General features: G+C 52.9%; 1 protein-coding gene across 20 annotated transcripts in view; it reads right to left on the minus strand.

Moving 5' to 3' along the window:
* Positions 1 to 14,957, minus strand: part of Myo18a (myosin XVIIIA) — a 98,414-nt gene that overhangs the window by 16,619 nt on the left and 66,838 nt on the right. For all 20 annotated transcript variants that reach the window (XR_015443183.1, XM_087191574.1, XM_087191572.1 and 17 more), the window contains 16 exons: positions 12,755 to 12,820; positions 9,481 to 9,609; positions 8,680 to 8,823; positions 8,212 to 8,301; positions 7,964 to 8,083; positions 7,656 to 7,767; positions 6,818 to 6,945; positions 6,373 to 6,527; positions 4,546 to 4,669; positions 4,258 to 4,458; positions 3,588 to 3,698; positions 2,954 to 3,058; positions 2,521 to 2,667; positions 2,062 to 2,175; positions 590 to 706; positions 310 to 393 (listed from right to left, as the gene is read on the minus strand). Coding sequence is in view for 19 of the 20 variants with exons in the window: in XM_087191574.1 (XP_087047700.1) it covers positions 310 to 393; positions 590 to 706; positions 2,062 to 2,175; positions 2,521 to 2,667; positions 2,954 to 3,058; positions 3,588 to 3,698; positions 4,258 to 4,458; positions 4,546 to 4,669; positions 6,373 to 6,527; positions 6,818 to 6,945; positions 7,656 to 7,767; positions 7,964 to 8,083; positions 8,212 to 8,301; positions 8,680 to 8,823; positions 9,481 to 9,609; positions 12,755 to 12,820 (1,947 nt within the window). In the remaining variant the exon portion in view is untranslated. The remainder of the gene's footprint in view (positions 1 to 309; positions 394 to 589; positions 707 to 2,061; positions 2,176 to 2,520; positions 2,668 to 2,953; positions 3,059 to 3,587; positions 3,699 to 4,257; positions 4,459 to 4,545; positions 4,670 to 6,372; positions 6,528 to 6,817; positions 6,946 to 7,655; positions 7,768 to 7,963; positions 8,084 to 8,211; positions 8,302 to 8,679; positions 8,824 to 9,480; positions 9,610 to 12,754; positions 12,821 to 14,957) is intronic.

Consider the following 14,957-nt stretch of genomic DNA (forward strand, 5'->3'; position numbering starts at 1 on the left):
GAAGGGAGGAAGGAGGGGGCCCCTGAGCCAGAAGCATCCCCCACCTGCCCTGGCACTTGGCATAGAACTTGCCCTTCAGAGAGAAAGGAGACTGCTAAGGACCAGAGAGGCAATAGAAATGTGAAATGAGGCAGCCAGAGCCAAAATGTCTGCTATGGTGCTGTGGCTTCGAGCTTAGCTCTTCCTGCTACTTTATACTGCTCTGTGGAACACTGATAGCAGAGAGAGAAGCTTCCCATACTCTGAGCTTGGGGCCGCATCCTCACACAGGGATCTGCACTCCCTTACCAAGGGAGCCCTGCTGCCCACCTTCTCCTGCAGCTCTTGCTTCTCCTTGTTGGCTTCTTCTAGCTGAGCCTGGAGATCATTCATCTGTGCCAGGTCTCGTGAGGCCTGGGAAGGAGGTGAGAGCATGGGCACAGGAACACCCTGAACACAAATCCAATCCCCACACATACACCAAGGGTCAGGGTACCCCAGTTTCTACACTGCAGCCTCCCCAGGGAAGTGGCTGCACTGGGGACCCAAAAGGCTGCTCAGAAAGATGGTGACTGTATGGAGCACCGTGGGACACTCCTAGTGGGGGTACCTGAGCCACGGCAGCCTTGTGTTTCTTCATCAGCTCATTCATGTCCTCCTGGTCCTCTTCCAGGCGGTTCTGGATCTCATTCTTCTCACGCTGAAGGCGGCTCAGCTGCTCCTCCAGCTGGACAGAGGTAGAGATGAATCAGAGGGCACCAGACAATCCAAACCTGTCCCTGTGCCACCTCCTCTAGGTAGGGATAGCAGTGGGATGGGGAGATGATGGGCTGGGCCCACCTCTTGGAGTGGATTCCAGGACTGGGGATGTGCAGGGAGCTGCCTGATGTGATCTGGGCAGAGAGATGAGAGAAAGGACTGTCTGTGCAGGACAGGCAGACCCTGGGCTTCTGCTCTAAATGACAGCTGCCTTCTGGCAGCTCTTTCAAGGCTAATGAGAAGACAGAAAAGGTCTGCTCAGAACAAATGACCCATCATCCTGGCACTATCAGCACAGGCCCTGACCTGCATGCATTCTGCCTGTGCTGCAGGCCCCAGGCTGGGACCCTTCACATTGGTAACACCCCCTGGCTTGGATTCTTTTTTCCCCTGGGGCTGCCCACTCCTGGGCCATTCAGCCCCTACAGCCAGTCCATTCCTTGGGAGTGGGGAAGAGACAGCCAACAGCAGCTTCAGGAAATGAATGAATCTATCAGTCTGTAATTCCAAACCAAAATGACTGCGTTGGCTCCTTCTCTGCCCAATCTATCTTGTTACTGGGCTGTGGGAAGCTGGGGAAGCCTCCGCCAAGGAATTTATTAACTTGGATTTAAATAAAATGGTAATTTTATAACAGCCTTTTTTAACACAATTAAGGAATTTGAATTACCCACCTGCAAACTGCTGAGGAGCACAAATGTCACAAGGATAAATCAAGCTCATGAGATTGGCATCTCTCGGCAGCAGGGTGACTAGCTAGTGGGCCATGAAACCAACAGCTAAACCCAGCCTCCTCCCGTTTCATTTCTGGTGAAGGTACGGGTGACCACATCCGGTGGTGAATTCTTTGCCAATGGATGGGCCATGGGAGAGGTGGGGAATTAAAAGGGGCATTAAATAAAAACTCTAATTAGCTGCCTCTCTGGCTTGTCAGTGAGATGGGCAGGAGGAGGGAAGGGAAGCCAGAGCCAGCCCATCCTCTTCTTGGTGCTTCTGCTAATCTCAAGATACCTGTTTACATCCCTCAGCCACATTAGCTGCCTTTATTTATGGTGCTGGGACCTGCGGCCAAGCTCCCATAGGCAGGTGGTTAAACAAGGAGATAAGCCCTGGTTGGCTCCCTCTTCCCCTCTGCTCTCCTTCCAGGCCTCTGTTCTGAGTGCACAGAGGCAGAGGAGGGGAAGTCACTGTCTTTTGAAAAGCCACTGGCTTGCAGAAAGCCCTGGAGTGAAGGGGCCTGTTTGGGGTGAAGGCAGCCACTGTCATGACTCTCTGCTTGGCATCAACCCCAGGAGCTCTGCCCTATATCCCCTGGAGCCTCACCACCGTCTTGGCCTTAGCGATGTCATCAATCTGCAGATGTAGGTCTTCGATCTCCACCTCCATTGCTTTCCGTGCTTTTACAGCTGCTGCACAGGTGAACTCTGACTCTTCTAGCTGGATACAGAGCCATCCCCACCCCAGGGTGAGACATTAGCCATTCCTTGCCAGCAGGAGGGCTGTGCAAGGTGTTCAGGTGGAAAAGGGGGCCCAGACGCTCTCTTTCTCCTCGCCCTCCTCACTTCAGACCCATGACTACAGCTGTACCCTAGTGCATGCATGGGCATCTCTTCTCGTGACAGGGATGGCTAGGGGGCTCTTCACCTTGGGGTTGGCAATCAGGCTGTACAGCACACACATACTGGGGACTAGCTTCTACAAGTGTCACTTTCCTTCCCAAGGACTTAAAAAGTATTGAAGAGGAGTGAGGAGAACAGAGAGCTGAAAGTGCTTGGCAGGTACCTGGTTCTTAAGCTGGGCAATCTCCCTCTTGCTGGGGGCATTGTTCTTTAGATGGTCCAGCATGATCTGGGCATCTGCCAGCAGAGCCTTGGTGCGCTTCAGGTCCTTCCGCAGCCGCTTCTCTGACTCAAAGTCCCGCTGCCTCACCTGGTAGACACCAGAGTAGGGGCTTTGGGCTCTACCACAGGGCCTCTTGTGTCATCTCTGACCCTTCTCATCTCTGCTCTTATCCTGAGAGTCCCCTAAATGACCAACGATACTGGACATGCCAGGATCATAACAGCCAACAAGGAAGGGTGCCAATGTATGGTGATGCCTCCATCCTGCAGCAATGATGGTGGGTGCTGCAGAGCACTTCCCACTCTGGCTCACTCCCAGCTTTCTGTCCCTAAGATCCCCATTACTAGGCCCAGCAGCAGGCATCCCAACACACCTGGTCACTAAGTGTGGCGAGCTTGCTCTCCAGCTCCCGCTTCTCCCGAAGTGCTTTCTGTTTGTCCTCATACTCTTCTTCAAGCTGCACTTCCATCTGTTTTAACTGGAGTGCCATGGGACAAAGGCTCATTGTCCCTGAAGTCCAAGGCCAGGGAAGGGTCCCTGCCCAGTCTTCAGCCCCAGGAAAACAGTTTGGCAGGGCTGAGCATAGGTGACCTTGGAAGGGTCCAAACCTATATTCCAAGTTCCTAGTGTTTCATAGGAGCTGGGAGGAAGATGGGGATGGCAGGCCACACAGTGACTACCTGTGCCACAGTAGATCTCATTGCAGGGTGGGGATCTGTTCAACCAGGCTAACGGACTGCAAGCAGCCCCAGAATTATCACAGCTGGCCTAAGGCAGGCTGCTGATTGGCACAGAAGGCAGGGAACATGGGTTCTTTGAGGGCCTAGGCTTTTCTACAGACTCTGGAGAACACATTCCAGTCCATGCCAGGATCCCCAGAGGAGATTCCTGGTCTAGAATGGCCATGGAGAACAATGTGGCTAAGGTAAAGAAACCAACCCCACAATTTAAAGCATTGACAAGGGAATAGGTGTTTGCACTGGTCAGCTAAACACCAGATACCATACCTTCTTCTGACACGACTGCCGGGCTTCCTCCACTTCCTCATCCCGATTCTCCATCTCCTTGGAATGCGTCTGCCTCATCCGCTCCATCTCCATCTCTAGACGCAGCTTGGCCTAGATGTGGTCAGGAATAGGAACTGAATTTCCTTCCCAGAAGGGCTCTGCCACAATGTGCAGCTCTTCTGAGTCCAGGAGCAGAAAACATCTCGCCTATCAGTTCCTTTGCTCGCTTGCACCTTATTCTGTTGCAGCTACCATCCCCAAAGAAGCTGAACTCCCTTACTAGATTTCTGGCACAGGCCCAAGGAAAGGCTGCTGGGGGTGCAGACAATCCTGCAGCTTTTCCACTTGGCCTGCAGGCTCTAGCTTCCTAAACCAACTTGGCAGCTTCAAGGCTGGCTGGGTAGGCTCATGGCCCTCTGGGTTCAGTGTCTCCTGAACCCCTCATCATTAAAGCTCAACCAAGATTTGTATTTGTGGAAAGCTTAATTGCCTTCACACTGTGACTGGCACAGATCAGGTACTCACTCAACATTTTGTGAGAAAGTGAATGAGTGAACAAATCAATGAATGAATGTGGATTTTGCCCTCCCCTGGCCCATACCCCGGTTAGTAGTGGGATGGCAGTGGCTCCTGCCATGCTTTATCCCTCCCTTGGCCAAGCCTCCAGCACCTGCTCCAGCATTTGGATGGTCCCTGCTTGCTCATCCAACTCCTCTTCCTGATCCTTGACCTTCGCCTCTAGGTCCCGCAGCTGCTTCTTGACCTTGGCCAGAGAGGCTTCGTCCTTGGACTCTTGGGAAGAAATGTCCTGGAGCTCAGCTTCCAGTGAGACAACCTTCTGGGTGAACCCTGCAATGTCCATGTCTTTTTCCTGGAGCAAGAGAGAAGAGGAGGCTGGTGTGGGACTCCTCCAGCCTCCAGGGAAGATAGGGTACCAAAGCAAGGCGATCCCACAGACCTCCATTTGCTGCTTCAAGCTGAATGCCTCGGCCAGCAGCATGTCCTTTTCCCGCTGAAGCTTCTCCCGCTGCAGCTTCTCTCTCTGGGCCTCCTCATGTGCTTGTGAGAGCTCACTATCAAATCTAGGAGGAAGCATGGTGGTCTCAGGTACGGTTTGAGTCTGCGTCCCCAGTACATAGACTGCCAGGAAGTGATGCCATGGATATGGGTTGGATAAAAGCAGGGCTAGGGCTGGGGTATGTAGCCCTAACTAGGGGCCAGTGGTGAGGTGGGGGTAATATTCAAGCATTATAGGTCAGCTACTGAGGTCATGCTGAGCAACCAGGCCTGTGTTGGAGGACATTTCATTGAGCCAGGTTTTTCACCAAGGGGACTTAAGAGGACCTAACAGGGTGCTCTTAGGAAAGAGGCAGATAGACTTTCTCCTCAGGAATTAAGTCTCCACATTGTCCTTTCCAACAGATCAAAGAATAAGGGGTCAGCATGAGGGCAGACTGGGCATCAGAACAGGGAGAAATGGATGTCCTGACTTCTCCAACTCATTCTCCACAAGTCAAGTTGGCCACTACATGTGGGGCTGCTGGCTTTTGGTTCCACCCTTGGGTATCAGCCTTTGGCCAGGACCATCTGGCCCAGCAGTACCCAGGTCACCACCAGGACACTGCATGTTGGGCTCAAAGCCAGTATTCCTGCCAGGCCCAGCTGGCAGCGTACTTCAATGGGCACACTACTGGGGGCCTCTTTCGTCACCCCTCCACTTCCCAGCCTTCCATTTCTCACCCAATGACTCTAAATAAGGAACGAATTGCTGAAATCCCTCTTAACACCTTCCCTGAATAGCTAATCAGGTTCCTGTGGAAATTGAACAGCCTCCCCGCACCAACTTCATATCAAAAAAAGTAAGAAAACTCCGGGCAGCTGAAACTTAATAAGTTGCCCAGCGGGAGTGCACTGACATAGTAACTAGGGCGAGCTGGCACTGCCATTGGGGTGCTCAGAAGGGGGGTCCCGCTAAGAGTGCCAGCCTTTGGATACAAGGGCAGAATGGGGGTAAAGCTAAGTATAGTGGACTGCCATGTGCTGGGACAGAAAACCTTCTTACTTTCCCCCACTTTCCTCAGAGTGGCAGCCAGCAGAGAAGGTGGCAGGAAGTCCAGGAGGCCAAGGTAAACCTAGCTGCTGGGGGGCTCTGCTCTGCCCCCCTCACTCCCAGGGCCCTTCACAGAAGCAACTGATGTCTCTGCCAGAACCTCTTCCCTGCAGAGGGGAAATGGGTGCTGTTCCCACTCCCTGGGGCATCCTGCTGTTCCCAGGGTGTGTGGGCTCCTTGGTGCTGCTCATAAAGGAGCCCCATTCCCATCCCCAGCCAGGGAAATTAATTTAGATTAGATTTTCTCCTATGAGGGCTGCCTCCCTCCTTTGTGTCATTACCATAATGAGATGGAAGTGGCACGGTAGTTTAATGACATTAGTCACGGGAGTGTTTGTGTAGCTGAGGCAAGGGAGAGCAACACAGGGTTGGGCAGGGGCAGGGGCACAGTGATTCCTGCATGGGCCCTGGCTATCACCATCCTCACTGGGCCTGGGATAGGGTGACAGGCACACACTGGGTGGAGACATCTGAGCAGAGGGCTGTGTGGGCCTTTGGCGGGATGTGGTCTAGCAGAGTGAGTCTCCATTCATAGGCCAGAACAAATGGCCATCTAGTCAAGGCTCCTGGCCAAATTTAAGTCTTCCCTTCTCTCCTCTCCTTCAGGGGTCAGGGAAGGAGTCCTATCTGTGTCTGCTCTAGAAGGTCCTCTGAGCCCAGGGGAGGGCTACCCACCTCCTCTGCTTCTTCTCCAGCTCATGGTTGCGAACCTGCTGGCCCTCCAGGTGCAACTTGGTGTCCTGCAGCTCAGCTGTCAGCCGCTGGCACTTTTTCTTAAGCTGTTGCAGAGCCCGCTGGCTCTCATCACTATCTGCCTGCATGTCCCCGATCTAGAGGTCCAGATGGGATGTAACATCAACAGTCATGGAGAGGCCCAGAAGCAAGGGTGGAGAAGATGAGGTAAGGGAGGTGGGTGGGTGAGGGGAAGACCTAGGGGTGAGGGTAGAGGTCAGGGCCATCCTAGAAACCCAAGATGCTCTAACAGCAGTTTGTTCCTGGTTGTCCCTGAAGGACTGGCTAACATGCCAACCTTCCCTTTTCCTTCCAGGCCTGCCTGCTTGCTTCCAGCTGTACATGGTGCCCTTGAAAGCACAGGCCTCTGCTCCCTGGCCAGCCTTACCCGCCTCTCTAGCTGCCTCTTGCTCTGCTGCTCTGCCTCCAGCTTGTCTTCCAACTCCTGCTGGAGCCGCTTCTTGGTGAAGTCCACCTCCCGCATAGCTCGCTCATACTTTAGCCGCCACTCGCCCCCTATAGATTTGGGGGCAGACAAAGAGGGAACAGAGGTGCTAAGAGTTCCCAAGGTGGCAAAGAAAGGAGGGAGAGGGCAGAAAAGAGCAGGTGGTGGAGCCAGCCAGAGAGACCCAGAAAGATCTCTGGAATGACAGCCTTGTACTAGAGCAGAAGGAGCCACTAGCAGGGAGAAGACTAGAGGTGGTGATATATCAACATGTGTTGTCCTTTCCCTAGGGACTGCAAGGATGCTAACCCTCAGACATTGTCATTATCATGGCTTTTTTTTTTGGTACTGGGGATTGAACTCGGGTCCTTCCACTTGTGAGGCAGGCGGCAGAACCACTGAGCTAAATCCCCAGCCCAATCATGGCTTTTAATTTCTTGCACTTATTAGCACCTTTACTTTCTCATTTACTTTTACTTTAGTATTTTGGTGGTACTGGATTGAACCCAGGGGTGCTCTACTATTGAGCTATGCCCCCAGCTCCAGCCCTTTTTATTTTTTATTTTGAGACAGTTTTGCCAAGTTGCCCAGGCTGAGGCGACCCTCATGCCTGCCTGTATCCCAAGTGTATGCCACCATACCCAGATTCACTTTAGTCTTAGAATAGCCTGGCATGGGGTGGGGGGGTATTATAAGGGGTGACAGGCCTGAAGAGGGAGGATGACTGAGCATCAGGGCTTGCCACCTAGGCCAGTGCCCAGCTCCTCCACTTCAGACACACCTGCATCATCATCATCCACCTCCCCATTGATCTCAGCTGCCCTGATGAGCCGGGCCTCCATGACCTCCATTTCCATGACCTCCATTTGCTTCTTCAGTGCATCATACTGGGTCTGCAGGAGAAAGGGTTGTGGGGTGCACCATTCTCCCCCTCACGGCCCCACCCATGCCCCGAACCACATAGATCACATCACATGCTTACCAGGACAGACAGGGGTGCTGGGCTAATAGAGAAGATGTTAACTGGCTTTGGGGGGAGCAGACTGTGGGAGTCACTAGCCTGTGTTCCTCACTCAGCCCTGCCCTCACCTGCAGCTCCTTCATCTCCTTCTCCGCTCGGAGCCTCTCAGCTGTCTCCGCGTCCAGCAGCTGGGAGGCAGACTCTCCTGTGTTACGTTCATCTGTCAGCTCCGATGTCAGCTCCGAGATCTGGAGTGGGGGAGGGGGTCAGCACCAGTTGAAGCACCTGTCTTACTCAGCCAGAACAACAGGAGGTCCTCGGTGGGCTGGGGTACCCTGTGACAGTGGGCCAGTCTGTCTGGTCCCAGGACACTCACCCGGGTCTCCAGCCGGTCACTGTTGAGTCGGAGCTCATTCCGCTCCTTCTCCACTTTCTCAAGCTTGTTCCTCAGCTGCTGGATCTCTTCCTAGGGCAGGGCAAAGAAGGAAAAGTGAATCACTATGAGGGGCTGGGGGTCTCAGATCTGCACCCTTGTGGTGAATGAAGCTGATGAACTCAGGCCAGGACACAGGGGGAAGTACATTCCTAACAGAAGAGACACTGCTTTCTAGGGCTCCTCTCCATAGATCCTTCTCCATAAGCTGATGTTGCCCACGATTTTATTCTAAGAGGCTACCCAGGGGCACAGGCAGCAGCCCAGAGGACATCTGCTTCATGGGCATAGTTTAAGAACACCAGCTCTCTATACTAAAAAAGAAGACCTTGGAGACCAAAACAAGGTGGCAAGGCCCTTGCGCAGGTTAATTTCCTCCTAAGGACCTGGCTGCCCCAGGCAGTCACGTACGTCTTTGTTGCGGATCTGTTCCTCTGACAGCTGTACTTCAATGAGGGGCCGCACAGTGGTAAAGAGCTTCCACCAGGGCCAGTCTTTCACCCCTTTGTTCTTCTTGATGTTCTTCTGCACACAGCGAATGGCCAGGTCCTGGATCTGCAGTTGGAGTGGGGATGGCACATGCCAGGGCTCTCAGTTCTCCTCCAGGGGGAGGCCTGCCACCAGCAAAGCCCTGGGCCCCTTCCTCTGGTCTTCTGACCCTGAGTCACGCCCTTCCCATCCCCCACCTTGCTTCCTTCTCCCTGCACCTCTCAGGGGGTGGGTGGCCCTAGGAGCACCACACTGGGCACTAAGCACTCCACCATCATTAGGAATAACGTCATCTGCTTTATTTGCTGCCTGATTATTTCCAGCACCCTGGCCTAGCTGTGCTATAAAACCTAATCTTGCTGAAACACAAGAGGCGGCAGTGCTGCCTGTTTTATGGACTTGCTAATAAGAAAAGGAGTCGCTGACACAGCTCCTTAATCTTCATGGAGCAGCCTGTGATCCAGAGCCCACCTTTGTCTGGGCCCTTCTTCCTCTCTACCCCTCTACATAGTGCCCCAACCAGTCTGTAGGGCTCTGCAGCTGGGGATACCAGTGCTTTTCCCTCACTGGCCCAGGGCATGGTGCTCCCAGGAGATTCCTACCTCCTTTCTCCCAGATGATGATAACTCATAACCCCAAGATCTCTTGTCCCTGCATGTTCCCTGCCCCTGCCCCAGGAACTCAGCCATGCCCGTGTAGGCTGGGGTGTCCCTAGTGCAGCACCTTTCTCTTCTTAAAGTGCTGGCGGGCAAGGTAGCCCCTGCAGGCGGCCTGGAACAGGGTCAGGTGCCTGCTGGTTTGCTCATCCCGCTGCTCCTCCAGTCGTGCCAATGTGCCTGCCCGGAAGAACACCTGTTGGGAGAAGCAGACAGGTAAAGGCCAGAGATTGGACTAAGCAGCTTAGGAGAGGAAAGGGAGGCAAGATGAGGAGCAGGAGAGACAAGCAGCTGGAACAGGGAGGCAGCAGGCCAGGGAGTGCCGTCCTTGGTTTGGGAAGCGCCTGAAAATCCACTTCCCCAAGAAAGGAGAGGAGGAGCAAGGTCTAGGCTGGGTTGGGGAGGTTTTGGGTACAGAGGATCAAGGAAGGAAACCAAACTTCAAAGAGGCATGAAAGGTAGGGAAGCGAAAGGGAAGGCAGCTGGGGCAAGGAGGGAAAGGAAGTAATTGCAGGTCAAATAGGGAGAGGACACTCTCCAGCAACAAACGTGATGATCCCCCAGCACTGGCAGCAACCCTGTCAATGCCCCATGTGCCATAGCCCACCGCAGGGCCCAACCTCTGGCTCCAGGTGCCTGGTGTCGGTGAAGAGGACAGGAGGAAGATGTTTGGGTTTGAGAAGAGTATCCAGGAAGCAGCATGAGAGGAAGAATGGGGTGGGGTGCGGTGTGAAGCTCCTGTCCTTTTCGCCCTCCCGCTGGGTTTCATTGCAACCGGCCTCCTCTTTTACGTGTCAGTGCTCCACCCCCACACACACCCAGGTTTCTCCCTCTCTCAAGTGAGGTGGGCGGGAGTTGGCCCCATCAAGGGACCCGTCTTACAGGTTTGGGGGCTGGAGGGCAGCCCGGTGAGGAATAGCTGGGCGCCCCCACACCCCCGCCTTTCCACTCACTCTGCTGCCCTGAGCTGGGGTTGGGTAAAAGCTCCCTACTAAAAAAAGAGGAGTGGGAAGGAGGGATGGTCAGGTGAAAGAGCGAGGGCAAAGGGACACGCGTAGGCATATGCCGACCCCCACCTGGCACAGACTCCCTTGGTGGGGCAGAGAAGATGTGACCTCCTCGGGAAACAAAGGCTATGTAAATACACTCAGACCCCAGAGGTGCTCTGAGTGCATCAAGACCCCTTTCAGGGATGGCATGGGGAGAAAGCCTAAATTTTCTGCTGAGAGAGCTGTGTCTCAAAGCATCCTGTAGAAGCCTTGTCCCCTGAGGCTGGGCTCGTAAAAAGCTAGCTCAATCCTTTGCGAAACTTCCCTGAATCCCACAAGTCGGGCTAAGTAAGATCTCCTAGGGGTTTTAAGTCTGACCCAAGTCTTAATTTCCCATACTGTGTGAGCCTGGAATTCCACTGGGTGGGGAAAGGGAATAGCAAGCCCCCTTGTGGGCAAATATGCTTGGTTAGCACACACAGCTATCTGCCCAGGGCAGGAGAGAGGTGCCAGTGCAGGGGGCAGAGAATGGCCCAGAAATGTAATGAGATGAGAAAGAATGGTCTTGAGCTTAGAGCAGTGAGCTTCAGAACTCTTCTGAACACTTGTGGGGTTCAAGGTCCTTTTGAGTGTTAGGTGAAAGTTCAAGGCCATCTCATCCCCCAATACCCATTCATACAAATTTGACAATGTCAGAAGGCTCTCAGACTACTCCCTGGCCCTTACTCAAACCCTCAGAGCCCCAGGAGCTCAGATAGAGACCCCTCCTCTACAGCACAGTGATGAACATGTAGGGATCCTTGCTCACCAGCCAGTGCTAACCACAGCCTGAAAGACTAGAGGTTACTCTCCCCAGCCAGACACGAGCAAACACCCAACTTCGTCCCCTGCCCTGTCCTTGGGAATGAGTGGGCTCTGGGGCTTGCCGGCCTCAGTGGGGCATCTGAGAGGACTGAGGACCACAAAGGTCTAAGACAGCAGCTGAAAGAGGACCAGTTCATACAGGTCTGCTCCTGCCTGAGACATGCTTGGAACCTGGGAACTGGCTTGGAGGGGTACAACTTCCAGTGCCAGCCAGCAGAGGGGCAGGAGCCTGTGGTAAAGACTGGTAAACCAGGATACAAGGAACAGCTGAAGGAGTGACCTTGACTATAGGCAGGCTCAGTGGGAAAGCCCAGTTGGCAGCACCTGAGCCTAAGAAAAGGCAGGGGAAGAGGGATAAAGAGAAAGGAGGGAACCAAAAGAAGAGGTAGAGCAGAGACTAAAATCAGAATATTATGCTGGGAGAGGATGAGACCACAACAGACACAGAATATGGAGAAAAACAAGAAAAAACAGAAGCACAAAGCAAGGAACAGAGAGCAGCAGGAGCTGTTGGGACTCAGAGGAAAAGGGAAAGCCAAGGACAGGAGGGTCAGAGATGGGAAGATAGAGACATGGGGCCTGAGAGGAAAGGGATTCACAGTGAGGGAGGGGCAGAGAAATCAAGACCCTGACTCAAAATGCTCAACAGAGGACTGACAACAGAAAGGACAGAGAACTGAGGGGACAAGTAATATGCAAGCCTTTTTCCAGGCACCTCCTTCCAACTTGGCCTCCCAGAGGTACCTGAGCCCAGAGTTTCTTCTTTTTCCACGGACAAGAACAGGTCCAGAAACCCCTCTCTGGCTCCCCACCATCCTCCCTTCACCTCAGCCCTCAGAGAACATACGCACATGTCACTGTCCAATATTTCCCATCTGGGATACGGGCATGCAGGGGTCCCTGCCTGTGGGAGGAGTGTTCAGCTGGGCCACTGGTATTGGGCAATGTGGCACACTGGCACCCAGGCCGGGCGTGCCTGCCTTTAACACACACGTTCCAGTCAGATGAGGAATTCAGCCTTCGGGCAAGTGGTGCTTGCTCTTCTGGGGTCCTGGCAGTTGCGGATAACTGTCGCAGAAGCTCTTTTTCCCTCTTGCCTCTGGCTCCTCCTGGCCCACCTCCTCTGAGCCCAGATTTCCCTCCCACTCCCAGAATAGGACTCAGGCCAAGTTCAGGAGCACCTTCTAACCCACTCCCTCCTGTTATCACACAGGTGTTCACAGCACTGAACAAGCGAGTTATCCAGAAGGCAGGAAAGTCAAGTTTGCTGTACCTGAACACCTACCCCATGGCTCCACACCCTGAAAGGGGCCCTTGCAAGGAGGGGCAGCTTCTGAGCGGCTGGGGTGGGCTGTGGGTAGAACTCAGAAGGGAGACTTCTGAAGATGGAGCGGGGAAGACAGGAGTGGAGGGACAGCTGTTTGATGAGAGCTACCAGACAGCAAGGGCCCAACTGTCTGCCTGGTGCCCTCCCTGCTGGCAACTCACCCGGCTCAGGCCCATGCACCAGCTGCTCTTCTCCAGGTCCAGGGACTCCAGCAGCTCCTCCACTGCCTGAGAAGAGAGGACTCGGTCAGGGAGCAGCCCGGCACCTCCCTGTCTCGTCACTCAATCCTCCCCTTGCTCCTCCCAAGCAGTTCAGTATTTATTTCTCAAGCCATTCTGCTGGGCTTCTGCAGAGTCAGCCACTGTGTTTGACTCAGGTGGGAGAGAGGTGACTACAAGGGGAACAAACTCTTCTTGGAGAGCAAAGTGGATTCGTGAAATATGAAGAGGAGGAAGCATCTAAGTCAGAAAGGGGGATTGTGAAAGGCACCTTGCAGGTACTGCTGTTTGGGCTGAGAATTTAGACACAGGTAGGAATTAGCCAGAGGAAGGACAGGAGAGGGCATTTCAGGCAGTACAACCAGCATGAGCAAAGGCCCAGGGGCACCAGATGGCAGAGTGCACAGAGGAAACCCAAGTGGTTCGGAATCACTGAGGGAGATGGGAGGTAAGTGTGTGGAGCCCTGGGGGCCCCTGCAGTGTCTTGTCAGAGAGGGACATGATCAGACTTGCCTTTTGCAGAAGTCCCACTGCCAAATGGGTGGAAGGTGGATGGAAGCCCCCTTAGGCAGTGATCCATAAGAAAGAAGGCTAGGGCCTGCCCCAAAAGGAAGGAGGGGAAACAGATGTTAAGAGGACAGAGCCTTGTTAGATATGGGGTGGGGGGATGGACAAAAAGAAATCTAAGGCTATGCTGAGGCCGCTGACTTATACAACAAAACAGGTAATGGTGTCACTACCCAAGGCAAGGAATGCAAGGTTCGGGAAGAGAGAAGGGTTCAGTTTGAACATGCCAGTTTGAGGTGTAAGAGGGATACAGGCAGGGTAGTCCAGAAGGCAGCTGGATGGAAATGCATGCCTGGAGCTCAGGAGAGAAGCCTTGGGTGAGGTATTGATCTGGGAGTCATCAATATATATGTAGTAATTGAAGTGATGGGTGTGAATGAGGCTGTCCAGGAGGAGGGAGTAGATAAAAAAACAGATAGAGCCAAAGAGTATACTGAAGAGAGAGACCCATTCTGAAGGGGCAGGTGGAAGCAGAGCAGCACAGAGGGAGTGAGAAGAACAGAGACAAGGGAAACCAGGACAGGCAACAAAGAAGGTGAACAGATAATGTTTCAAAAGGAACAGAGCTGTCAGCAAAGTCACATATTGCTGAGAATTCAAGGAACAGGATAGAAAAGTGGCCATTGGCTCTAGCAACACAGAGGGAACAGGGAGATGAGAAGATAAGTCCAGGAGGGAAGTAACTACTGACGGACCAGAGCAGGAGAGAGGCAGGACACAGTCCAGCATGAGACACTTGACTGAGGGCTCCTTCCACAGAACATGTCTGTGGAACAATGTCTCCATGGAGAGAACTAGCTAGGAGAGGCTAAAGCTCAAGAGAGATTGAGAGAGAGAGAGAGAGAGAATATGGAAAGGTTTCTGGGGGACCAGAGGAATGGATTCCAAAGCACAGAGGAAGGGGCTGGACAAAAGGAGGACCAGAAGAAGAGAACTTGGGAGATGGTAAAAGAAGTTGGAGTCTTGATTTTATTAGAGTTTGGAGGCAAGGTCATCTGCTGGGAAGAAGCTCAGGATCAGGGCCAGATAAGGATGGGACCGTGGAAGACTTCCTGGATCACCAAGGACCCATCTAAGGGTGAAGGCCATAAACCTATAGGGACTCAAGTCCACATGGTTGTTTAATTTTTTTCCCATGGCCCTTGGGAGTCCAAAAATGAAGAATGCATTTAGACAATAGAAATATTCAGACACAGAAACCCAATTATAAAGAAATAGTAAAATAAAGGCAGAATTTTTGGAGTAGGGGGAGGGAATTGGTGGAAAGGGAATGAAGAGGGAGGGGAAAAGGAGGAAAAAAAAGGATTAAGATGTTATATATATGTACCAATCCCCCAAAGTGAATGTAAATTTCATGTATTACAAACATATACTACTACTACCACTAATATATACATTTTTCTTTAAAAACAATAAAGTGTACAGCTACCTAAAGGCTGGCATTTAGGGTGGGAATCTAGCAAGGCAGGTACTATGGGAAGTTCAGGAGAGCTAAGGAGGATGAAGGCCCCCGGCATCAAGGTTGAGCGGAAAAGGAAGTAAACTCGGAAAGAAACTGGGGTGGGGTCTAGAAACAAGA

This window comes from Heterocephalus glaber, unplaced genomic scaffold (assembly GCF_053883595.1).
Source record: "Heterocephalus glaber isolate CG9 unplaced genomic scaffold, H.glaber_assembly_v1.0 deba00001564, whole genome shotgun sequence".
Taxonomy (NCBI): domain Eukaryota; kingdom Metazoa; phylum Chordata; class Mammalia; order Rodentia; family Bathyergidae; genus Heterocephalus; species Heterocephalus glaber.